This window comes from Muscardinus avellanarius (assembly GCF_963383645.1).
Source record: "Muscardinus avellanarius genome assembly, chromosome: X".
NCBI lineage: Eukaryota > Metazoa > Chordata > Mammalia > Rodentia > Gliridae > Muscardinus > Muscardinus avellanarius.
Window position 1 is genome coordinate 24,696,072 of NC_137792.1, and position 25,320 is coordinate 24,721,391.

The 25,320-nt window shown below is 37.5% G+C and overlaps 1 protein-coding gene across 3 annotated transcripts in view; it reads right to left on the reverse strand.

Annotated features, from left to right (window-relative positions):
* Nucleotides 1-25,320, reverse strand: part of TAB3 (TGF-beta activated kinase 1 (MAP3K7) binding protein 3) — a gene marked incomplete at both ends in the record, with an annotated part of 31,822 nt that overhangs the window by 4,864 nt on the left and 1,638 nt on the right. Inside the window, 5 exons of one of the 3 annotated variants that reach the window (XM_080719177.1) lie at nt 599-700; nt 8,134-8,217; nt 11,866-11,959; nt 18,717-18,877; nt 20,425-21,880. In XM_080719177.1, coding sequence (XP_080575303.1) covers nt 599-700; nt 8,134-8,217; nt 11,866-11,959; nt 18,717-18,877; nt 20,425-21,880 — 1,897 coding nt within the window. The remainder of the gene's footprint in view (nt 1-598; nt 701-8,133; nt 8,218-11,865; nt 11,960-18,716; nt 18,878-20,424; nt 21,881-25,320) is intronic. The other 2 variants (XM_080719178.1, XM_080719179.1) reach the window with 2 other exon arrangements.

Sequence of the window (25,320 nt, forward strand, 5' to 3'; positions counted from 1 at the left end):
ACCCATCTTGTATCTTTTGCCTTATGGCTCCAAAATATGTAGATGTAATATGTTTGTGTGTGTGTGTGTGGTACTGGGGGTGGAACCCAGAGGCTTTCTACCTCCGGGCTATATTCACAGACCTATTTTTGGAAACAGGGTCTCACTAAGGTGCTGAGAGTCTCACTAAGTAGCTGAGGCTGGCTTCGAACCTGTGCAATCCTCCTGTCTCAGCCTCCCAAGTGCAGGGATTACAAGCGTGCGCCACCACGCCTGGCTTTACTATGTCTTTTTTTGTGTGTGGAAGAAAAAGCACACTGTTAATATCTTCTTTTACAGGATGTTTACTATGCCTTTTCCAGAAAAGGTCCTTTCTCACATAGTGGTCTTTATCTTTTAAAAGAAAACCATACGGAGCCACATGCCGCGGCCTTGAACTTGTGATGCTCCTGCTTCAGCCTCCTGAGCGGCTGGGCTTATAGGCATGCACCACTGTGCTCAACTTAGAGAAATCATTTCTGAAAACAAAAACCAAGGCCTGGTTTTACTTCTGGTAACTACAGAGGGTAACATGCGTCTCTGGACATTCTGCACAAACTCTGGACACACAAGTACAAACCATCTGCAGCCAGTGCCTGGGTGTCATGGACGTCTGCCTGCACTTTGGAGGTCACACTAATTCTTCGGGCTTTTCTCTCAATTGTGCAGGGGTCTGAGGAATCTGCATAAGAAGCAAAGCCAGTAAGAAGAGATCGAGTGATTCTTCAGCTAGAGTAAGCAAGCGCACAAGGATAGCTCATGCAACCCAGACAGGTGAGTGTGTTTACCCTTCCTATAACTTTACACCACCTACCTTTAGTTGTCCTGAGAGGGCAAGTGCTACACTTACTGCTGCTGTACAACGTGTGCAGAGCAGTGGCTCTTAAGATTTTTTTCCATTCTCTCACATTACTTGGAAGAAATGTCTTGCCCTATTTCACCAGATTCTCATTTTTTAGTGAATTAGGGGTAGAAACTCTATGACAACAATTAAATTTCAATGTGAAAGCAAACTGGTAGATAATATTTCATCAACTCTCTAAGCAATAGTTAATAAAAATTCACTATCCATACAAAGACTATAATGAAATATAACTAAAGATTTTTAAATTAAAGAGCAAGAACACAACTAGAGATGTAGCTCGGTGGCTGAGCATTTGCTTAGCATGTGTAAGGCACTGGGTTTAATCTCCAGTACCACCAAAAATAAAAAGAGCAAGAATAATATAATACTTGAAAAATTAGAACAGGGCCAGGCATGGTGGTGCATGCTTATAATCCCAGTACATGGGAGGCTGAGACAAGAGGGTTGCAAGTTCACAGCCAGTCTCAGCAACTTAGTGAGGCCTTCTGCAAGGTGATGAGACCATTTCTCAAAATAAAAAAATAAAATATGGCTGGGGATATAGTTCAGAGGTAGAATGTTCCTGGGTTCCATCCCTAGTAAAATACACACACACCTCACAAAAGTACTATGTACTGACAAACCTATGCTCCCAAATCATTTCATGAACTGAAATTACCTACATATGCAGAAGGCCAGCAGACACTTTGCAACACAGACAAGAACTCTAGGCACCCCAATTTCTTGTTAGAAACTGTTTCTGTAAATTTATAGGTTATTTGTAAATAATTCTTTCTATTGAGTAAAAACAAAATGTGTTAAAGAACCAAAGACAAAGAAATAGTTTAAATTTTCTCTTTTGAGCCCTTATGCGACCCCTAGTCAACCCACCTTTGTAAGTCACTGCTCCAAAATTCCAAGCCTGGTGCTTATGGCACTTAACCCATTATCAGAGTAAAGAAGAGCACATCAAATGTCTCCTTAGGTTCCAAAGATTAAGGTAAAGTTCAACTTCTTAGATTTGTAAAGCACTTTTATTGCATCACATACCTTCCTCACTGACTAAAAATCCTTGTAAAACACACAGTAAGTATTTGAACAGAACACCTCTCTGTGGTGCACAGGTTAAAAGTGAACAAGGTCAGGTAGCCACGATGACCACGGCCAGGGTCCATGTCATAAGACTGGTGCTCTGGTGAATTTCCAGTGAGGTCGAGAGGAGACTAGCTGATTCATCTAAGGAGTTTACCTGGGTTGCCTAATTATAAAATCGAGTTCAAAAAGGTTTCTGTCTCCCTTTCCTTTTGTTTTTCTCTCTCTTGTTCTCTATCTATCACACTTATTATTCACACAAACTTCTACATTCCACTTGGATTTCTAGCATATCAAGAATAACACCAACACACTTATTAAAACATTAAACCAATAAACCAGTTCTACCAGTTATTAGCATTTTATAGGTCTGTTTTGTTAAGTGAGTGCTACTGCAAGCCAATCTGCACTAAACTAGATGTACTTTTATAAAGGCTGAGTTAAAAATACGAAAGGAGAATATGCAAGTATTTGACAGAGAAATCTGAATTCATAAAGAAAACCACATAGCTTTTTGTAAACATGTAATGAAAAGGCTTTCTACAACTTTATAGAATTTAGCCAAGTTCTACTGCTAGTATATTTTAAAAGTACAAAATGTTTATAAATTATTTGGTGTTTTGCATTTCTGGAAACGGATCCTTTCTTTGGAATGTGATACTTTATCATGGCTTTCTCCTAAACCGTACCCCAACTCCCTAAATAAACCTGCTATATTCCCAATAAAAATGGAGCTCGGCTATTTCATTTTGCCAATGAAGAGAAATGTGGAATGAAGGTTAATTTACCCATTGTTTTCTGTTGCTTTTGTATCCTACATATCTGGAGTATACCTCTGTTGCAAAGATATTCTGTTCTGGAAGCTTTATAGTTTAGTTTTTGCACTTTAGATGTGTGATCTAGCTCAGATTTCATAGATGAAGTTAAGGTAGAGATCAAAATTTGTGTCTATTCCAAACAAGGACATCCAGTTCTTCCAGCCCCGCTTGCTGAAGAGTTCGCTTTCAGCAGTGGTTGCTCTGATCCTTCTATTAACTGACACTGTGAGTGGGGTTTATGTTCAGGCTCTCTATTAGGTTCCAATGATCTATTTCTTTATTTCGATGCCAGTATAAACACTGATTACTGAACTTTATAATGAGTCCTAAAGTTGGTTAGCCTATGATTTCTGTCTTTTGCTCTTTTTAAAGAATGCATTGCATCTCCATGTGAATTTTCGAATCAGTTCTTTAATTAAAAATAAATGCCTTGCTGGGTGTGGTGACACCCCCTCAAAATCTCAAGATACGAGGCTAATGTAGGAGGATTGTAAGTTTGAAGCCAGCCTGAGCAACTTGGTGACACCCTGTCTTAAAATAAAAAATAAACAAAGAACTGGAGGTACACCTCAGTGGTAGAACATCCCTGGGTTCAATTCCCAGTACTGAAAATAAATAAATACATACATACACACATACATAAATAAGCGAGGAAGCCTAGTAGAACTGTAATTCATATTGTATAGCACATACCTATCAATCCTGGAAAAACAGCTATTTCAATAATATTGACTCAATCATGAACATGGTATATCATTTCATTTATTTAGATCTTTAATTTCTCTTGCCAATGGTTTTATGTAGTTTTCAATGTGTACATCTCTGGTTAAATTATTCCCAAGTGTTAAAATATAATGTTAATACTACCAATCTTTTGTTTTATTTTCTATTTATTTACTAATACAAAAAAATACAATACTGATGTTACATTCTGAGGTCTTGTCAAATTATTTGCTAGTTTTTTTGTTTGTTTTTGCAGTACTGGGGATGGAACCCAGTCGCATTCTACCTCTGAGCAATACCCCTAGCCTTATTTTTTATTCTCTATTTTGAAACAAGGTCTCACTAGGTTGCAGAAGGCTTTACTAAGTAGCTGAGGCGGTCCAAGAACCATGATCTTCCTGTCTCAGCCTCTCAAATACTGGGATTACAAGAGTGCACCACCACACCTAGCTACTTACTAGTTTTATTAGTTATTTTTCAGTATCCTTAAATTTTATTTGCAAAATAATATCACTTGTAGTATATATTAGTTTATTTCTTCCTTCTCATTACCTATATGCACTTTTTTCCTTGACTTATTGTATGGGCCAGGACCTCCAGGTACAATGTTAAACAGAAGCAGTGAGAACAGACATCTTTCCCTTGTTTCCACTCTTAGTGCATTCAAGCTTTCACTTGTAAGTAATTAGGGTAGTTGAAAAGTTTTCTCAAAGATGCCCTTTATGAGACTGAAAGAATTCCATTCTATTCTTATTTTACTAGTTTGTTTTTGTAGAGAATAGCTATTAAATTTTGACAAATGCTTTTCTTGTGCCTAATAAAATATATAGATGCATTTTCTTCTTTACTTTGTAAATACTGGTGAATGACACTGATTTTCAAATATCACATCAACATTGCATTCCTAAGCTAAATTCAACTTAGTTATGATGTATTATCTTTTCTACATATTGCAAATGTTTTATTAAGCATGTTTTTATGTTCCTGAGACCTTAATCTTTAATTTTTTCTCTTTGTGGAATGTGGTCATATGTCTTTAGCAGGTTTTGGAATCAGGAATTTGCTAGTTTTGTTTTTTTAAAGAAAAGATGAGGTATAACATCAAGAATGAACCATAGACTACAGAATTAGGGTGATTATGATATTAATGTAGGTTCATCGATTAGAAAAAGTGTACTACTTTGGTGGGGGATAGTGTATGGAGACGGCTGTGTATGTGTGGGGTCAAAGGATTTGGGGAAGGTTCTGTACATTCCTGTCTTAATCAGAACCTAAAACTACTGTTAAATGTCTTCAGGTAGCCAGGTGTGGTAGAGCATGACTGTTATACTAGTACTTGGGAAGCTGAGACAGGAGGATCGCAAGAATGCTGCAGCCAGCCTCAGCAACCCAATGAGACCGTGTTTCAAATTAAAAAAAAGAAAAAAAAAAAAAAGCCAGGCGTGGTGGCGCACGCTTGTAATCCCAGCATTTGGGAGGCTGAGACAGGAGGATTGTGGTTTGTGGACAGCCTCAAGCTACTTAGTGAGGCCCTTTGCAACTCAGTGAGATCCTGTTTCAAAATAAAGAATAAAAAATAGGGATGGGGTGTAGCTTGGCGGTAGAATGCCCCTGGGTTCCATCCCCAGTACTACAAACAAACAAACAAACAAACAAACAAACAAACAAACAGAGCTAGGAGTGTAGCTCAGAAGCAGAATGCCCTTAGGTTCAATCACTAGTACCACACACAAAAAAAGCCTTTAGGGAAAAAAAGAAATAAAAAATATTCATTGCCACCTCTATTTTCTCAAAGAATTTGTGTAAGGTTGGTAATCTTTTCTTAAGTAATTGGTAGATTTCACCTACCAGGAAAACACGTTGAGTCTTGAGTTTTCTTTGTGGAAAAATGTTTGATAATAGGTTCAATTTCTTAAATGGATACTTAGCTCTTAGCACTTCCTATTTCAACCTTGCTTTCAGTTTTGCTAAGTTACATTTTTAAAGAAATTTGTCCATTCAACATATTCCCATATTAGCTTTATTTTCTTTCTGGTACTGGGGATTAAATCCAGGAGCATTCTACCTCTGAGCCACACTCCCAGTATTATTTTATTTTGAAACAGGGTTTTAAGATGTTGCTGAGGCTGGCCTGGAACCTGTGATCCTCCTGTCTCAGCCTCCCAAGAAGTGAGATTACAGGCGTGCACCACCACACTGTCTCCATATTATCATTTTAATGGATGGCTCATCTTTCATTTGATCATGGCAACTTGAACACTTTTATTCTATTTAGTCTACCTTGGTGTTTATTTTGTTCTTTTTATTGGCAGTACTGGGGTTGGAACCCAGGGGCATTCTACCTTTGAGCTATACCCCCAGACCTATTTTTTATTCTTTATTTTGAAACAAGCTCTCACTAAATTGCAGAGGGTCTCACTAAGTAGCTGAGGTTGGCCGCGAACCTGTGATTCTCCTGTCTCAGCTTCCCAAGTATTGAAATTACAAGCATGAGCCACCAAGCCCAGCTTGTTCATCTTTTTAAATATGAAACTTTGGGCTCTCTTAACTTTCTCTTTTGTTTTCTATCTCATCGGCTTTTATAATTTCTTAAGTGAATTCTAAAACTACAATAGTCTTGCCCAAAGAGAGATATGGCTTTGTCTCAGCTTTCTAAAACCTTGAAACTTCCCAATAGCAGTGGCTGTATGTGTGGTAGGTGGGACATGATATCCACCTCAACTTGGTCTTCTGTTCACAGAGTAATGATTTTTCAATGCACATGCTGAAGACAATTCCTCCATGGTGGCCCTTTAATCAATTAAATGAGTTCATCTTTGAGGTTACAATAAATAATACTTTTTTTTTTAGTAGATACTCAGGAAAAAACAAGTTTAAAGACTCATATTCTCTGAACCCAAAAGGTTGAAGTGATCAATGATGTACAACCCAGTGACTTTCATCACAAAACTACAGATAATGTTGCTAAAGTGCCAAATTTGACAAATATCTACTAAGATTTTTCTTTGTAGCATTTTTAGAAATCAGTAAGCTATTTCAAATCCAGGTGAAACAACCAAGGTAGTATTAAATAATTAAAAAACATAGATTCTATGTTGCAACCCCCCCCCAAAATATAAAAATACTGTGTTTCACATTACATTATTTAGATAAAATTTATGTATCTCTTAATTAAAAATAACTGAGATTTTAAATGTTACACCCTCAGGTAATTTTTGTAGTGCTAGAGATCAAATCTGGGGCTGTGCACATGCTAGGCAAGTGCTCTATCTCTGTGGCTACACCACATGAACTATTTTTTTTTTTTCTTTTCTCTTTTGTGGCTAGGTAGTGAACCCGGGGGCATTCTACCTCTGAGCTACATCCTCAGCCCTTTTCATTTTTTTTGTTTTGAAAAAGGGTCTTGCTAGGTTGGTGAGAGTCTTAATACATTGTTGAACCTACAATCCTCGGACTGTCTCGGCCTCCCAAGTACTGAGATTACATCTATGTTGAGCTACTTAAACAAAAAGGGTGAAAATAAAAGATGTGAAAGCTTAAAATCGAAGATGTGTACTTTCAGTTTTGAGAATTATGAAACAATACAAGCTGCTAATAAGAAATGGACAGAAAATATTAACTCACATTCAATGATCAACATTTATATTAAATTAATTTAAAAAGTGCCAATTAAACTTAGTGAGGCTTTCAGCAACTTTGTGAGACCCTGTTTCCAAATAAAATATAAAAAAGGTCTGGGAGTATAGCCCGGAGGTAGAAAGCCTCTGGGTTCCACCCCAGTACCACCAAAAAATAAAAAAAAATAAAAAAAATAAAAAAGTGCCAATTAAACATTTTATTTATAAAAGAGCCGGGCGTGGTGGCGCACGCTTGTAATCCCTGCACTTGGGAGGCAGAGATAGGAGGATCACGCAGGTTCGAAGCCAGCCGCGCTGTCTTTAAAGACCCTGTTTCAAAAATATAAAATTGGTCTGGGAGTGTAGCCCGGAGGTAGAAGGGCTTCCAGGAACCCCAGTACCACAAAAAAAAAAAAAAAAAAATATTCATAAAAGAAAGAATGCATCAAAATCCATTCTAAGTCATAGTGAGGTGTGGTGGTACATGGCTGTAATCCCAGTACTAGGGAGGCTGAGACAGGAAGATCACAGGTTCCAAGTCATCATTTAGTGAGATTATTTCAAAATAAAATGGGACAATGGGTGTAGCTCTGAAGTACAATGCTCCAGGAACCACTACACATACACACAAACAAAAAAAAAAATTCTAAGTAAGAAGTATCTTGAAAATGATTACTCTAAACCTTGGTTATGTGGAATTTATTTTGTCCTTGAGGAGAAAGTCCTAATTCATATCTAATTGTTAGGCTTACCTTTAAAAAGAAAAGGATTCTTTAGTTTTTACATTACTGAATAAACTCAAAATGTTAACTATATAATATACTGTTTCAACTTTTTTAAAAAACAGATTGTATATTCCATTCAAATTAATGATTTTTAAAGGTTTGGGGGCATCTCATTACTGCTATGATAACTTTATGCTATACAAATTAATTACTTCAAATGGCAATTTTTTCATATACTTATGTGAAGTCCCAAAGAATTTGTTATTTATTTCTGTTTGTAGCATATCCCTCCTTACCTTTTTTAGATGGTTTTGGTGGTACAACTGGACCAGGTTCTATGTTATCATAGAAATTATTCATAGCTTTTGGATCAAAGTTTCCTATAAAGAAAATAAGAGCACCAGGCATTTAGAACTCTTTCTGGAGTTATTTCTGAAAAACAAAACATGTAGAAGGAAAGATGTTTCCTAGGATTTCAACCCTCATTATATCCTCTCCTCCTTCCACTGGAATTGTGTTTTCTTGATCACTGTGAGAAAAGATCCAGGAAAACCACCACACCAGTGTTAACCTACAATGTATTACCTTAAGGAGCAATTCTCTAATTGTCAGACACTATCTCCTTCAGGCAGGGTTAAGCATGAAGGGGCACTTGAAGAGGCAAATGAAGAAGAGAAATGAAAGGATGGCTGACCTGTTTTCTCTTTCTGTTCGTTTTGATTTAATGAAGAAACCGTAAGAGAAGACAAACAGTGAAAGCATGATTTCATGTGTTTCATAATTTACCTTAAAATCTTATGCATTATAAATTCAACTATGGAAGAAGCTGAATAAATTAGAAACATTATTCAAGTTATGACATACCTCAGCAACCTGGAAAACGTGAAAGCAGCTCATATATATTCCTATTTTCATGAAAAGGAGAATCTTAAATTCAATGTTACTTATAGACTTAGTGATAAAAGATGATATGGTGCTAGTTTCAGAATGGATATCATCCCTGAAAATTGTATTGCCACAAAATTATCACCTCTTTAAAAATAAATCATTCCCTTATCTAATCTGGATTTCAGCTCTATCTTCCTGTTGTAATTCCTCCAAGGCCAGTTTTCATCCAATACAAAATTTGGGTCCAGCCGGGCGTGGTGGGGCACACTTGTAATCCCCTCGCTTGGGAGGCTGAGACAGGAGGATCGCACAGGTTCGAAGCCAGCCTCAGCTACTTAGTGAGGCTCTCAGCAACTTAGTGGGACCCTGATTTCAAATAAAATATAAAATGGGTTCTGGGAGTACAGCCCGGAAGTAGAAAGCCTCTGGGTTACACCCCCAGTACCACCAAAAAAAAAAAAAAAAAAGAGAGAATAAAATTTGGGTCCTACCTTCACTTGTGTGACTCTATCTCTACTTCCGCTTGTTCTACACAGTTCTAGTAAAGCTTTATTAACCGTACCCATGTTTATTTACAGAGGATGCGGTATGGTACTAAGTTTAACTATATTGAATCTCTTGACTTCTAGACTTGATTTTTTTTGCCCTAACAAAAAGCTCCCTTACCAAAACCCATAATTTGACTGCTTTTTATCAATTCATGCACTGATTTACATCTAGTCAAAATGCTACCCCCACATACACAAAAAATGTACATTGGAAACTCAGTATAAAATGTTTTCTAGGTTACTGTAAAGAATTTACTATAAAATGGCTATGTTTGGACTCCTTATGAAAAAGGTTTAGAAATGGTTAAGTACTAAAAAGAGCTCATTGCAAGGTCAGTGTTTACAAAACCTTACTAGTGGCTTCCCCTTTGTAGGTCTTATTACAAATGTTTTATCCATTTTGGATAGGCTATTTAAAAATTTTTTCCTGTAAACAATTCATATGACAGTTCATAAAAGCCACAATGCTATTTGATAAATCAACTGAAATTTTTATGCTTTAGGATGCTGCATTGGTATTTAAGTTACAGCCAATGTTCTAATTTCTTGATCCCATAGGCTTACTATAAATATCCTAACCAAGTGTTTGAGTTAGCGTTTGTTTTCTTTTCAAAGATCACACCCCCCCCCCAAAATCAATGCAATCTTCTATAATATAGTAGCAATAGTTTGTACAACTTCCATGTTAAGCATACTAATTGTTTCACTGCTGAAAGTAATTAGGCTATACAGTGAACTTCTGAAAATAATTTGAAGGGTACCTGACTATAGTGCTTGACTCTCAAACAGTTCTATTTTGTTTGGGTTCCTCTGCCTCTACTGTTTAATCTTATCTAAAAATGGCATTAAGATACCGTATTAGCCTTATGTATTAGCCGGGCGTGGTGGCTCACGCTTGTAATTCCCGTTTGGGAGGCGGAAACAGGAGGATCACGCAGGTTCGAAGCCAGCCGCGTTGGTTTAAGAGACCCTGTTTCCAAATAAAAAAAGTATAAAATAGGTCTGGGAGTGTAGCCCAGAGGTAGAAGGGCTTCCAGGAACCCCAGTACCCACACACACACAAAATACTGTATTATATACTCAGTACCATAGAAGATTCAATACCACAGAAGCTATCTTAGCTACCATAATTAAGAATAGTAAGCGTAGGGGGAAAAGGCTGACTAAAATACGTCAAGAAAAATTACACATCGCCAGATGTGGTGGCACATGCCTATAATCTCAGTACTTGGGAAGCTGAGACAGGAGGATCAAAAGTTCGAGAACAGCTTCAGCAAGCAGAGACTCTCAGCAACCTAGTAACACCCTGATTCGAAACATAAATAAATAAATAAATAAAGAAAGAAAGGCTGGGGGTATAGCTCAGAAATAGAATGCCCCTGGATTCAATCCCTGATGCCACATACACAAAATGATACACATCAACTTTATTAACAAAACATAAACATAGCAGCATTTTCCTTTATGACTAAAGTTCCATATTGTTTTACATAAACCATAAAGCAGCAGGGATCAGCAAACTTTCTCTGTCAAGAGCCAGATAATAAATATTTTAAACTTTGTGGACCTGTAATACAATTTCTGCTGTAAACTCAACTGTGCCTTTCAGAAGACAACATGTAAACAAATGGTGTGACTATCATTTTACTAAAACTTATTTCCAAAATCAGGTAGCAAGCACTAGTTTGCTGAACTCTGTAATTTTCTGTTTGGAGCCAGAAAGATACTAAAGGGCACTTCTATGACCCCCTCATTCGTAGTCCCTACCTTTTTAATTTTGATTTGCCTTTGAGTCATAGGAAAAAAAAAAAAACATTTGCCTTTGACTTTTGTAGACAGAGAAGTTCTCTCTTGAATTCTTGTCAGTTTATGAAATATTATATTTAATTGCAGAAATATAGCAACTGGCATAACCAGTGTTGGGGACACAACTGACTCTTGGTCAGCAGACAATTCAACCAATAAGAGCAAGAGAGCGTGGGCATGGCAAAATGTGTCCTGCTGGTCAAGAGTGTGCAGCAGCTCTGGACATCAGTCAGTTTATTTTCCAGAGAAAACGAAGGCTTTCTCTAATCTGGTGAGCTGGATATATCAAAGTCAGTTAAGAGAGCTTCTACTGTAATATATTACTGCAAGAAATAAAAAATCTAAAACTATGATTAAAATTGAGTATTTTTATGAAACAGATAAAATAGAAAATAGCATATAGAATTTAAAACTGAGAAGTCTGATTTGGGGTCCCTTTTTAAAAAACAGACACCTTAGATGAATATCACATTATATAAACTCTACTGTTAAAATGAATTCAAACCCATTGCTTTATCATAATATTCACAGTAACTAAAAGATGATAAATATAAAATAACAGTATAGAATAGTCTAAATGATAAAAACTTAATAATGAAATTGCCAAACTAATTTTTGATCCCCCAAACCCAATCTATGACCACGGGGTAGGGGAATCTCTTTACTATGATTATAATCTTGTAATGGACAAAACTCTCTTAAGTCTACAAAATCAAAATTATTGCTATAAAGCAGCTTAAAATACCATACTATTACTTATGGTTTACCAAATAATCAAGTCTATACCTCTAGATTGAAGGAGGTCAACTTCTTTCAGTGTACAGTCAACATTTATCTGGAGTTGTCTGTTCATGCTTCTCAATCTTGTCATTTCCTCAGGCTAGTAAGAAAGGACCCAAAATAGCAATTGTGGGAAAGTCATTATCAAGCCCGACATTTAAGAACTACGTTTCATGTTAATTGTTCTGATTGGGTATTACCAAGAATGTGGCCTTAATCCATAAGAGGGCATGTTTAAAGAAGTCCTGCAGGTATGTCTTCAAAGGAATAGGTAAAATGGGGACATCAAAATGGCTGTAATACTAGACTATATTCTATCATATATGATGCTACCATTTTAATAATAGAGAATATTTTATTTTCATCTTTTTATGGCAAGGAAAACTATAAGATCAACCTTTTAAACAAGCAATGTTCACAACTTGAGTCTTGCACAACCCGGTAAAAACTACAACAGTGCTAATTTTTCTTAATGCTTACTTAGTGTCAAGCACTAATGTTTACCAGGATTCTCTCATTCCTTCCTCTAAACAATTTCCAAATTACGGAGGAGAAAACTCAAGCACAGAAGTTAATTTTCCTTTCTTTCTCCATTCTGCTCCTTCTGCCTAACCTTTCTACCCACCTTAGACTTTCCTTCAGAAGGCAGAACACTAGTCTTTAGGTAAAGCTTTTCGGAAGCCTTTAGTTCCAATGCTGTTTAATTTCAGAAGGCAGAACACTAGTCTTTAGGTAAAGCTTTTGAGAAGCCTTTAGTTCCAATGCTGTTTAATTTCTTTGCTATTTAAGTACATGGGCAGTAAGAATAACAATGTTTAAACTCTAGAGGGATGGGTACTAAATCTTTTAGCACAGCCCAGATATGAATTACTAGGGTGATTTCAACTATATAAAGTCAAAATTAATTATCTACTACTGTAGAAAAACAGTAAAATATTAAATGTACATATTCTGCTAAAAGGCTTTAAACATCAACAGTGAAGAAAATGGGCAGAAAATATCAATTAACAAAATAATGCCAAATCTTAATGGTGGTGGGAGTTGTTATCAGAGTACCTGGAAATGCCTAGTAGCAGGAGTCAAAAGTTTAAAAGAAGTCATAAAAAGGCTTAAGAATGCTGGAGAACAAAAAAATCAGAAATATTTATTAGGTATTGCTATTCTTTCCTCATTTCTATGGAAAACATGTAAAATGCTTATACCAGGCAACATTAAGGTACTTTAAAACATAGGTAAGTTTTTGTTAAAGATAAAGCACTTGGTCAAGAGATCCAAAGAATGATGCTATCCTTCTAGGAATATGTAAAAGGACCCATTCTTTGTGGCAAAGTACTTGAAGGAGCCGATTCTTCCTATGTATTTTTGAGGGTAGGAAGAGAGATGTTTCATCAATGGCCGCCCTCAACAGTGAAGCTTTGTAACTAAGTATGGAACTATAATAGTCAAGAGGCTACTGCACATCTGCTTGTAACAAAACACAGTCTTGTCAACAGGCTCGTTTCCACAGACAGCTGAACCACTGGGACTCACCAACTTTGGGGTTTATCTAAAAGGTCCTTGAGTCCCTTTTCAAAGATTCTTAAATTGAGCAGGGAAAAAAGCAGTTTCTGAAAAGTTATTGCCATTTATCAAAAGTACACTACATTGTCATGAAGAAAAGGTTTCAAAAATGGCCATGTATAATTTAAGAGTTCTTTGTATCTAATGTTTCAAAATGAAAAATTCTCATTTCTTTTTAAAAGGTGCAGAGATACCTTAAGTCGACTATTTTGGTATTTTAAAAAGTTGTCTCACAGAGAATATTAAAGACTGCTGATGTTCTTTGGCGGCTTGGCCCTGGTTATGCATCTGGGATACAAATTTGTGAAGTAGTCCAGAAGTTCAACTAGAACAGGATGGATGAAAGAAAGAACTTAGGAGAGGGGGCAACTGGAAGCTTTGTGCTTATGTAAAATCTTAAAACTCAGCTGGGCGTGATGGCCCATGCTTGTAATCCCAATACTTGGGAGGCTGAGACAGGAGAATCGCAGGTTCAAGGCCAGCCTCTCAACTACTCAGCTCAGCCCTTTGCAACTCAGTGAGACCCTGTTTCAAAATAAAGAATAAAAAACAGGGCTAGGGGTGTAGCTCAGAGGTAGAATGCCTGTGGTTTCAATCCCCAGTACCACACACACAAATAAAAATCTTAAGACTCCCCATGAACCTGTCTCACCTTGGATCTTATTAGCAAAAGGTTAGCATTTCTATCTCTGAACTCTGAAAATACTTTTATCATTAACATGTAGCTGGCTGACACTTATGATAGACTGTTTCATATTACCTTTTCTCACATGCACAAATAGAATTTGTCTATCTCTTTAAGAGACATCTTCTGCAGCATTTAATATAGAACTCTGTAAATAACACATTGAGGAAAAATGATGCCATTATGCATCTCACAATTCTGTTCTACTTAGAAAGATTATTTCAATGCTGCACATTGAAGTTCCTGCAAGCACACAGATAGCTGGTCACAACTGGGCATTTTCACCTCTTTAAACAAGCACTGCTCACCAACTTTTTATACATTGCTAGGTAAAGAAATTAACTTGTTACAACTTGAAGGTGGCAGTATATGCTTCTTAGCAAGATTGTCAATTCTCTACTTGCTATTCCCACAGGAAATAAAACAGTGATAGGATAGCTATTTGCTGAGCACCTAATTCCACACCAGGTACACTCCATACATTGTCTCTGTTAACACTGTAATGTACTTGTTACAATTCCCTTTTATACATCAAGTGAGTATGACCAGTGAGTGCCAGAGCTATTCTGATTCCCAAACCTAATGGGTGCTTATTCCGTTATTTCATGGTTTCTTAAGGGAGCCTTGAGGATCAAAAAATGGAACTCTGATTATTCACTTCTCAATTAAAAAATTATGTCATTCATGTTCTTAACTGAAATCAAAGTTTTGGAAAATGCTTCCAAATTCTGTATCCCAAGCAAAACTTTCCAGTATTTTGCAACCTACCCTTAAGTATAAGGGTACTTACTATTTGTTGAGCATTGTGTAAATTGCTTAACATATACATTTCTAAAGAAAATCTCACACGATGGGTACTCTACCACTACACATTTACAGATAAGAAAACAAGCATAGACACTATGACTTATCTAAGGATATATGAGTGACACAAGGAGTGAAAATAGAATCCAAATTTGCACCTGACTTGAAAGCCCACCCACTATTTTAACCAAGTACAACTGTTCCTTAGCCCTGTACTCCTGAATGTCCTCCATTTATTCTAAGTCTGGGAACAGAAACACAAACATTTTATCTCTTAATTAGCACTCACATAGACTGCCCATTTTCTGAAGCTTGGAGATAGCTACACAGTGTTCATTATACTATTCTGTCTACTTATCTTTGTATTTCTCTACAATAAAAAGTTAAAAATAAATCATAAGCTGGGAGTAAGTGGAGCAGGCCTGTAGTCCCAGTACTTGGGAGGCTGAGACAGGAGGCTCACAGGCTCAAGGCTAGCCTCAGCAACCTAGTGAGAGCCTGTTTAAAAAGCAAAGAACCAAAATGGGAAGGGGTATAGCTTGGAGGTAGAATGCTCCTGGGTTCATCCCCCAGAAACCACAAAAACAAGTAAATAAATGCCCAGGGAGCGGTTTTTACTAGCTTTTCTCCTTTTTATTTCTAAAAACAATTAATCAATAAATGCTTTAATCTAAAATATGGGCGCTTTATTTTTATATTTTATTTTTTTGGTGGTACTGGGGTTCCTGGAAGCCCTTCTACCTCCGGGCTACACTCCCAGACCTATTTTTACATTTTAATTTGGAAACAGGATCTCCTAAGCCAGTGCGCGTGGCTGGCTTCGAACCTGCGCGATCCTCCTGTCTCTGCCTCCCAAGCGCGGGGATTACAAGCGTGCACCACCACGCCCGGCGATATGGGTGCTTTTTTGAAGCTCTAACCCATGATACATTAGAAAGCTTTTTATTCCAAGTTAAAAAAAATAGGGTTTTGCTTAGCAGAGATTATCATGCAGCAAGTACTTGCTTCAGAAAAAAGCTTATATGGTTATTTTAAAGAAAATGATTTGCATGCTCAAATATTTATGCTGTACAGGTATCTAAAAGTCTACAAAGTGCCTAATCACCATTAAGTAGATTCTCATATGGGTTATATACTTCAATAGTTTCCCTAATCAGAAGATTCAAATAAGATTTTCGAATAGAAGCCTGGAGTGGTTGAATAAGCCTGTAATCCAAATACCTGAGAGGCTGAGACAGGAGAACTGCAGGTTTAAAGACAACCTAGGCAATGTAGCAAGGCTCTCAGCAACCTAGTAAGACCTTATTTCAAAACAAAACAAAATAAGCCAGGCGTGGTGGCGCACGCTTGTAATCCCCGCGCTGGGGAGGCTGAGATAGGAGGATCACGCAGGTTCAAAACCAGCCTTAGCTAGCTGGCTTAAGAGACTCTGTTTCCAAATAAAATATAAAATAGGTCTGGGAGTGTAGCCCAGAGGTAGAAGGCCCCTAGGTTCCATCCCCAGTACCACCCAAAAACAAACAAACAAACAAACAAAAACAAAATAATAAAAAGGATTGGGGTAGTAGCTTGGAGGTAGAATGTCCCTGAGTTTAATTCCCAATACTAAGAAAAAAGTTTTCATATAGAGAAAATGAAGCAGAAACTGTATTTATGTTAACATCATCTTTCATTTAAAGATAGCTTTTGTAGTCTTCCAAGTATTTTATGTAATTAGAACTCTCCCTTTTAAAATGAACAGAGGAATAGTAAATATTAGAAATATTAAACCATTATTATTATTAAGTACTAGGGATCGAACCTAAGGGCATTCTACCTCTGAGCTATACCCTTTGCCCTTTTTATTTTGAAATAGGGTCTAAGTTCCTTAGGCTGGTCTCAAACCTGTGATTCTCCTGTCTTAGCCTCCCAAGTACTGGAATTACAGGCATGCACGACCACGCTCAGCTCTTCAAGTTATTAAATACTGCCTGTTTCTCAAAAATCTCTTCTTCAGAAGTTTCCACTGACTCGTTACTAGCAGAATATGCCTTGCTTGGCACAGTGTTCGGAGTCTGAGCACTATTCTACATCTTTGTACCTTAACCTTTATAATTTAATCAGCAATCTCATGCTCAAGCCAAAAAACACTATTTACTGCCTCTTCTCTGTCTTGACCTCAAGCCTTCGTTACCTCATGTTCTTTTCCCTTCTAAAATGCTTTCTCCTTTCTTCTCTGCCGATTGCACCACCATCTACTTAAAGGGCAGTGGGTCCTCATCCTTTTTTTCCTTCAATATAATATAATAACCTTATGAAAATCAGATGGAGCCAATAATAATCTGTCTCCAATATAAGTATGTGTGTGTATGTATGTATGTGTATATGTATGTATGTATGTGTGTGTGTGTATGTATATATATATATATATATATATATATATATATATATATATATATATGCGCAACTGTGCATATAATTTTGTGAAATTCCCAGACCCCTTTGAAGTCAGGAACTTCAGATAAAAACTTCTTTATGAAAAAAAGCTGCAGCTATGCTGACTTTAAGAGTCCTGACATACATGCCTGCTTCTCTGAACCTGTAAGCTGAGAAAGAGCGCGCGAGCGAGAAAGGTTACCCTAAATTTAAAGAGGGTATGAAACAAGGGAAGGCTCCAAAAAAGAGTAGCCATTAAGTGAGTCTTCATACATGCAGAGCTTTAGAAGGGCTTTCAAGGAGAAGAATGTGATAGAAGAAAGAAGTACTTTGAGTAAACTGAGAAACCAGTTAATGTAAGAATCTTTATTACCCAAGAGCATATATGGCACTTACCACAATGTATTAATAAAATTTTCTGTTGGTCTATTTTCCCCACTGGTGGGTATGCACTAAGCATAGTAACACATTCATAAACTATATGCAAAAACTGCTTATTGAATACATGAATGGTGACAGGTGAAATGATAGGTTGGATCATAGCTTGTGGAATCACAAAATTTAGGACACATGTTTCAGAATTTTCAGAGTTGTTTGAGATCATTAGAACTCATATACTTAATCTCAATTTTTCCATGAGAGAGGTTACCTTTGGGACCACTTTCAATCAATACTGTCATCTCAGTTTCTACAATTATTTACATTTAGTGAAACTGCTCTGTCTTAAAATATCCTATAATCAACACCGTCCCAAAATTTATATTTTTCTTGCTCAAACTCATTTGAACTAAAGTACTTAGAAAAATAGTTTTAAATATTTGAAAAATATATATGCTATGCTTAGGAGAATAAATTAATACCTGGAGAATAATTAACTGATAAAACTTTTGGTCAGAGTGCACTTTTCATCTCTACTTTGACAGAAAGCTTTTTTTGTTTTGGTACTGGGAATGGAACCCAGTGGCATTCTACCTCCAAGCTACACTCTCAGCCCTATTTTTGAAACAGGGTCTCACTGAGTTGCAGAGGGCCTCACTAAGTAGCTGAGGCTATCTGCAAACCATGACCCTCCGGTCTCAGCCTCCCAAATGCTGGGATTACAAGCCTGTGCTACCATGCCTGACAGAAAGCTATTTATAATAAATGAGACGCTATACCTTAATTATAACTGTCTTTGAAAACACTGATGAGCCTATGGAATTTGCACATGTAAAAAAACAAAACATTAAATAATAATTTTGATGAGAACTACTAAAGGCAAAAGTCTGCATCCATAATTAAAAAAACAAAACAAAAACTAAACTCTGCCAGAAACAGACCTAAAAGAAAAACCAATGCCCTAGACAGTAAATGTCCCCACCTTCCTCTCAATACCTCCCAAGAGTTCACTTACCGTGGGGATCGCAGTGGTGCAGCTGACTCTTCTGAGCCGTCTCTGCATCAGGTCATGCTCCATACCGTTAACTTCCGCCTTCAACCGCTCTAGCTCGTCTTTCTCAAGTTTCAATTGCTTTGCTAACCTCTCCATCCTTGCTCGCTGATGTAACAGCAAGGCTACAGCATTACAGATAAAGTCATTGCAGAGAATAACACTGAACAAATGAATGGAACATTTCTACACACACTGACAAGGTATAAAACACTTAGCCAATTCAAGAATTGCCATTTATTCTGTCTAATGCCATCCTGCCTCCATATCTGCTTTAATTTAGCTCTTTTAACTGCTACCAAAATGGCATTACCTGCACATCCTTCTTGTTCTGTCATCTTTAGTTTCCCCAAGATTCTCTTTAACTATACATGTGTGTGTTTTTAAAAGAATCACTATCAGGCATACGAATTGCAATTATAATTACTTCCCTTCTTATATACTGGAAAAATATGAATTTCCCAGATATATCAAAATAATCAGCATACATTTTTTAAAAATCTTTTTCTCTTTCTTTTTTCAGTTGGTATTGGGGACTGCACCCAGGAGTATCTACCTCCAAGCTATACCCCCAACCCTTTTTAAATTTTGTTTTGAAACAGTCTTACTAGGTTGCGGACAGCCTCGCTAAATTGCTGGAGCTGGTCTTGAATCTATGATCTGCCTGTTTCAGTCACCTAAATACTGGGATTACAGGCATGTGCCATCACAGCTGGCTTATTTTTCTATTTATTTAGGTCTACTATGAGCTAATCCAATAATGACCCTTCATTATTAATTCCACTTTGTGTATATTACTTATAAATATCATGCCTTTTGAGAAGACCCAAACTCTTTCATTCGATAAACCATAGCCCACCCTTTCTTTTTTTCTCAATGAATATTCTCCCCTAAAAAAAGTCTCATTAGGTCACAATGATCATGGCTACGCTTTCATATTTTAAAACAAAGTTTGAGCCGGGAGTGGTGGCGCACGCTTATAATCCCAGCATTCGGGAGGCTGAGACCAGAGGATCGCGGTTCACGGACAGCCTCAGCTTCTTAGTGAGGCCCTCTGCAACTCAGTAAGACCCGATTTCAAAATAAAGAATAAAAAATAGGGCAGGGGATGTAGCTCGGAGGTCAAATGCCCCTGGGTTCCACCCCCAGACCCGCAAAACAAACAAACAAACAAACAAACAAATAAATAAAACAAAGTCTGAAGATGACTCTGAAGTACTAACTTGAGGGAGGGGGTATATATATGTGTGTGTGTGTGTGTGTGTGTGTGTGTGTGTGTGTGTGTGTTAATGGGGATTTAACTAAGGGATACTCTACTAAGCTATCCTTCAGCCCCAAATACACACACACACACACACACACACACACACACACACACACACACACACACAGTATCTCACTAGGTTGCTAAGAATCTGGCTAAGTTGCTAATGTTGATCTTGAACCTGCAATCCTCCTGTGTCAGCCTCCCAAATACTGAAATTACAGGTGTGCACCACCATGTCCAGTGTCTAACGTTACTTTTAATGGTAATGCTATTGCCCTGCCATTTAGTAAATACTAAACATTTAATTAAAACTAAACCACTAACATGGATTTTTTTTTTTACTGCGAGTAGGAGATTGTCACTTCACTACAAAGATTAAATTTCATAAAAAGGGCAAAAACTTACCTTGTGTATAGGCATAGTCATCTGATCCAGAACTAGAACTCCTCTGATATTTATGGCTTCCCTTTTCTCCTCCAGAGCCTGGTATCACTGAAATGGGCTGAATAGGTTCTGGTGCTGCAGAACGCTCTTCTTGGTCCACTAAATTTAAGAGATTTTCAGTTGCTCGGCCTACAGTAATTTTAAAAACTGTAGTCGGGTTTGGTATTACCCGAGGAGATGGTGATGGAGCGCATGAAGGTCCAGTTGGCTGTGTATATGTAATATACACAGGATTAACACTAAATGGAGGTTTTGGTTGACTAGATATCCCTCTTGAGGGAGAACTGGAAGGTGGCGTGGTGGCTGTGTACAGTGAGTGCTGATTCCGTGGAGACGGTTGATTACTGCTGGGTGAAGGACTCCTAGTAATTGCTGTCCCGGGCCTTTGAGGAGGTTCAACTGTAATTTCTATCTTCTTCATAGAACCTTTTGGTAAGCTAGATGCTGTGTATGGGAGATAGGCTACTGAATGGCTTCCCTGTTTCTGATAGCTAGGAGGTCCTTGCTGATATAGATGGGGTGGAGTAGTTGAAGGACTAGGTGGCATAAACACATGGGAGCTCGGGTGGCCCAACTGGGAAGGCTGCACTTGATGCTGTGGAGAGCTGAAGGGTGATGGACACTGAGAAGGAGGTGGTGAATGGTAAGCAGACTGAGGGATCTGCTGTTGCTTGGGAGAATACTGAGAAGGTTGGTAGTTCTGTTGGTGTGGATAAACAGGTAAAGGACGTTGGCTGTAATGAGGCACTGGGCCCTGTGGTGAAGACTGCCATGGTGAACTCTGAGGAGTCTGTCTTCCCGGTGAACTTTGAGATGTCTGCCTAATATAAATAGAACCAGGAGACCCATAGAGATTGCTTGGAATTTGTGGAAGAATCTGTAAAGCTCTTGGTACAGTTTGTCCAGAAGGGAGGTTTTGGGATACTGTAACAGTGATTGGATTTGGACTATACCGAGGTACATGCATATATGATGGAGGTGGCGGCGGTGGGGAAGGCCCTTGCAGAGCAGATGGATTTATTCCCGTTTGCATGGAGGACGGCTGTTGAGGAGGCTGTGAAAGAGGAGTAGCTGCACTTCTGTTCTGTTCGTTCATAAAAAATGGATTGTAGTTGGGAGTAGCAGCCACAACAGCTGGAGCTGAGTGTGGTTCTTGAACTAAACATATCAGCTGTTTACCTGCTGCATGCTGTGGATCAATGTGTCCATCACTTGAGCTGTGAACCAGTGTTCGACCACCATTAAGTTGAGCTCCATCTCCTGGGTGGTAGCTACTAGGAGAATGGATACCTAGGTTAATATGCAAAAGGCGATTTCTATTCATTCTATTGTCATCTGGACTATGATATTCCATATATAAATATTTGCTACTCTCCTGGGAAAGGGCTCGGCAACAGGCTTCAAGATTGTTGTTATTCTAGGGGAGAAAAATGATAAAAGGAACATTGGCAAAAGTAACAAATCTTACATCTTAATATCAGAAGTCAATCTTTGCCAGAAAATTTTATGCTAATACTATTGTCATAGAATAAATAGAGAGCAGTAGTTTAACCACACACACAAAAAAACTTGATGGTCATCTATCCTGAAAAGGAGATCTCAAATGTCTCATGATATTTTATAAACATTTAGTTCACATTACTAGTACTACCACTACTGCTACTGCTACAGAAATGTAAAGTACCTACTAATGAACACTGTGACTCAACCCCAAGTTTTCTGACTCCAAATCCAGGACTCATTTTATACTTGGTGCATCTCAACAAATTAAAATGCTGGGCTAATCTTGGATTCACCACAATTGCTGCAATAAATAAGTATAAGTAATAGCCATCGTTAATAGTTAAATTGATAAACATGTCAAAAACCATGCTTTCAAAGGCACTGAAAACACCAAAGGAGAAAAAGATTGTATTAAAATTCCCGAAGAGTTAAAACAAAACTTTTAAAGCAGTCTTCACTTTTCTTTTACCAAAATTTATCACTGTATGCTTCAGCCTATATCAATACGAAAGATTTAAGCAAAGAAATCAGTAAAAACAAAACAAAACAACTCTGGATTTCGAACTATGGCTCCATTACTTTGCCAAGGTTAATGGCAATTTAATAAAAAACCTGGTCTTGAATGCCTTAACAAAATTCATTCCCACTCCCATAATCTCAAATGTTTTTATCTGCTGAAATGTTACTTAATATACTTTCAAAGTCATAAAAAGATTTTTCTAGTTAAACACACTAAGATAGCAATAACAAACTGACATACATTTTACAAGTTTTGACAGTAATCAAAGTAAAAATTATATCTTTAAATATTTTAAGATACTATAAAACAGTTTTCCATTAAAATGCAGAATTTTGAACTATTTTATCAGAAATACATCATTATTCACTGACTTTGAAATAATCCATACAAATTTGTCAATTACCAAGACTTTCTTCGCAGCTCATAAACATACATGCAGATATATGCGCGCGTGCGTGCACGCGCGCGCGCACACACACACGTATGTATTATTATACATTTGAGGGAGAAGTACATTTTATATAAAAATGGAATACCACTTCTGTTGAACCAAATAAGGTTAAACCTAAAACAGGACAAAGAATGCTGTAATTTTAGAGTTGAACTCTTGGGAGTACATCTACTCCAATTCACATTGACAAATGAACAGTGCCAGGTGAAGTTACTATGGATCGACAAGAGGCACTGAACTAGTTAAGTGGTGAGCCAGTTCTAGACTCCTGCTCTCCTAAGGCTCAGGGTTCTTTCCACACTGTAATTTCAAGGGAGACGTTGTTTGGCAAAAAGGACATTACTAAGCTGGAGCTTTAGGAAAAAAAAATTCTGTCAATTAAACTTTTGTAAAAATAATGCTCAGGAATTTAAAGAATTGGCCTTATCAAAACTCCATAGGTAATTTTTAGCTTTTCCTTATTTAGAGCTTTTGATATTAAAATTCAGGCAATTTAAAAAACACGGTAGAAAAAAGTACCAGTTGAAATTTAAGAAAACAATTAGAACACAAAGATTGGACTTTTTCTTATCCTCCTTGAAATTTATTTGAAGCAAGGGAGAATTTATTAAAAGCAATTTTGGAGCTAAAGGATTCAGATTGATTGCTAACTAGAATGTGTCACTGACATCTGTCTGGAGGAAAAAATATAAAAAATGAAAACAAAGTATCTTCAAATTTTTTATAAACCTATAAAGGGAGAGCAAACTTTATTGATATTTTTGTTAGTAATCTTAAAATTACATGCTTTCTACATGATGGATTAGGCAACCTAATTAGCATCATGTAGAATGGATCCAAAATCAAATTGTTAAAAACTTGGATTTATGCTGGGTGTGGTGGCGCGTGCTTGTAATCCCCGCGCTTGGGAGGCGGAAACAGGAGGATCGCGTAGGTTCTTAAGCCAGCCTAAGAGACTCTGTTTCCAAATAAAAATATAAAATAGGTCTGGGAGTGTAGCCAGGAGGTAAAAGGGCTTCCAGGAACCCCAGTACCGCAAAAACAAACAAACAAACAACAATAACAACAAAAAACCTTGGATTTCAGTTGGGCATGGTGGCACACCCTTGTAATCCCAGTTACTTGGGAGACTGAGCCAGGAGGATCACAGGTTCCAGTGCAGCCTCAGCAAGTAGTGAGACTCCAATCAACCTAGTGAGACTTTGTTTCAAAATAAAAATAAAATAGGGCTGGGGGATATGCTCCAAGGTAGAATGCCTCTGGGATCAATCCCCAGTGCCCCCCCCAAAAAAAACCCCAAAACTTGTATTTAGCCAGGCATGGTGACGCACACTTGTAAGCCCAGTATTTGGGAGACTGAGACCAGAGGATTGCATGTATACTGCCAGTCTCAGCAACTTAGTGAGGACTTCCACAACTTAGTGAGACCCTGTTTGAAAATAAAGAATAAAAAATGGGGCTAGGGATGTAGCTCAGAGATAGAATGCCCCTGGGTTCAATCATCAGTACTGCAAGACAAAAACAAACAAAAACAAAAAAAGTCAAAAAAAAAACCCTTGGATTTATTTATCTTTTCCAGTATTGGGGATTGAATCCAGCAGCTTTCTACCTCTGAGATATACCCCCAAGCCTTTTATTTTTCATTTTGAAACAAGGTCTCATTAAATTGTTGGGGCTGGCCTCAAACATGATTCTCCTATTTCAGCCTCCCAAGTACTGAGTACTGCGTACCATCACACTCCACTCAAAACTTGGATTTATCATCCGGGTGTGGTGGCGCACGCTTGTAATCCCCGCGCTTGGGAGGCTGAGACAGGAGGATCGCACGGGTTCAAAGCCAGCCTCAGCTACTTAATGAGGCTCTCAGCAACTTAGTGAGACCCTGTTTCCAAATAAAATATAAGAAAAAGGTCTAGGAGTATAGCCCGGAGGTAGAAAGCCTCTGGATTCCACCCCTAGTACCACCAAAAAATAAAAAAAAGCAAACTAGTAGATTCCATATATTTAATATTAACAAACTTTCCATAGCTAATAAATGGTAAATTCCTATACTTATAAACTCTATTAATCGCAAAGGAACAAAAATGTAAGACTTGGGGCAATATACGTATTAACAAATATTCATCAAATTTAGAATTTAAGTGATTATTTCTTCAGTTTAATTAAGTGGTCAAAAATAATGCAATAATTGAAAGCCAAATAAAATCAAATAAGGTCAGAGCTAGTTGGGGCCCTAGGAGAGATGAGGAAAGTGATTCCTAGGCAGTGGTTTCAACTAGACTCACTCCTGCTTGGTTTCATTGCAGCAGAAAGCACCCTGGCTCTACCAGAGACCAATCTGGGGCTAAAGAGCTGAGACTCGGAATGGGAATGAAAGAAAAGC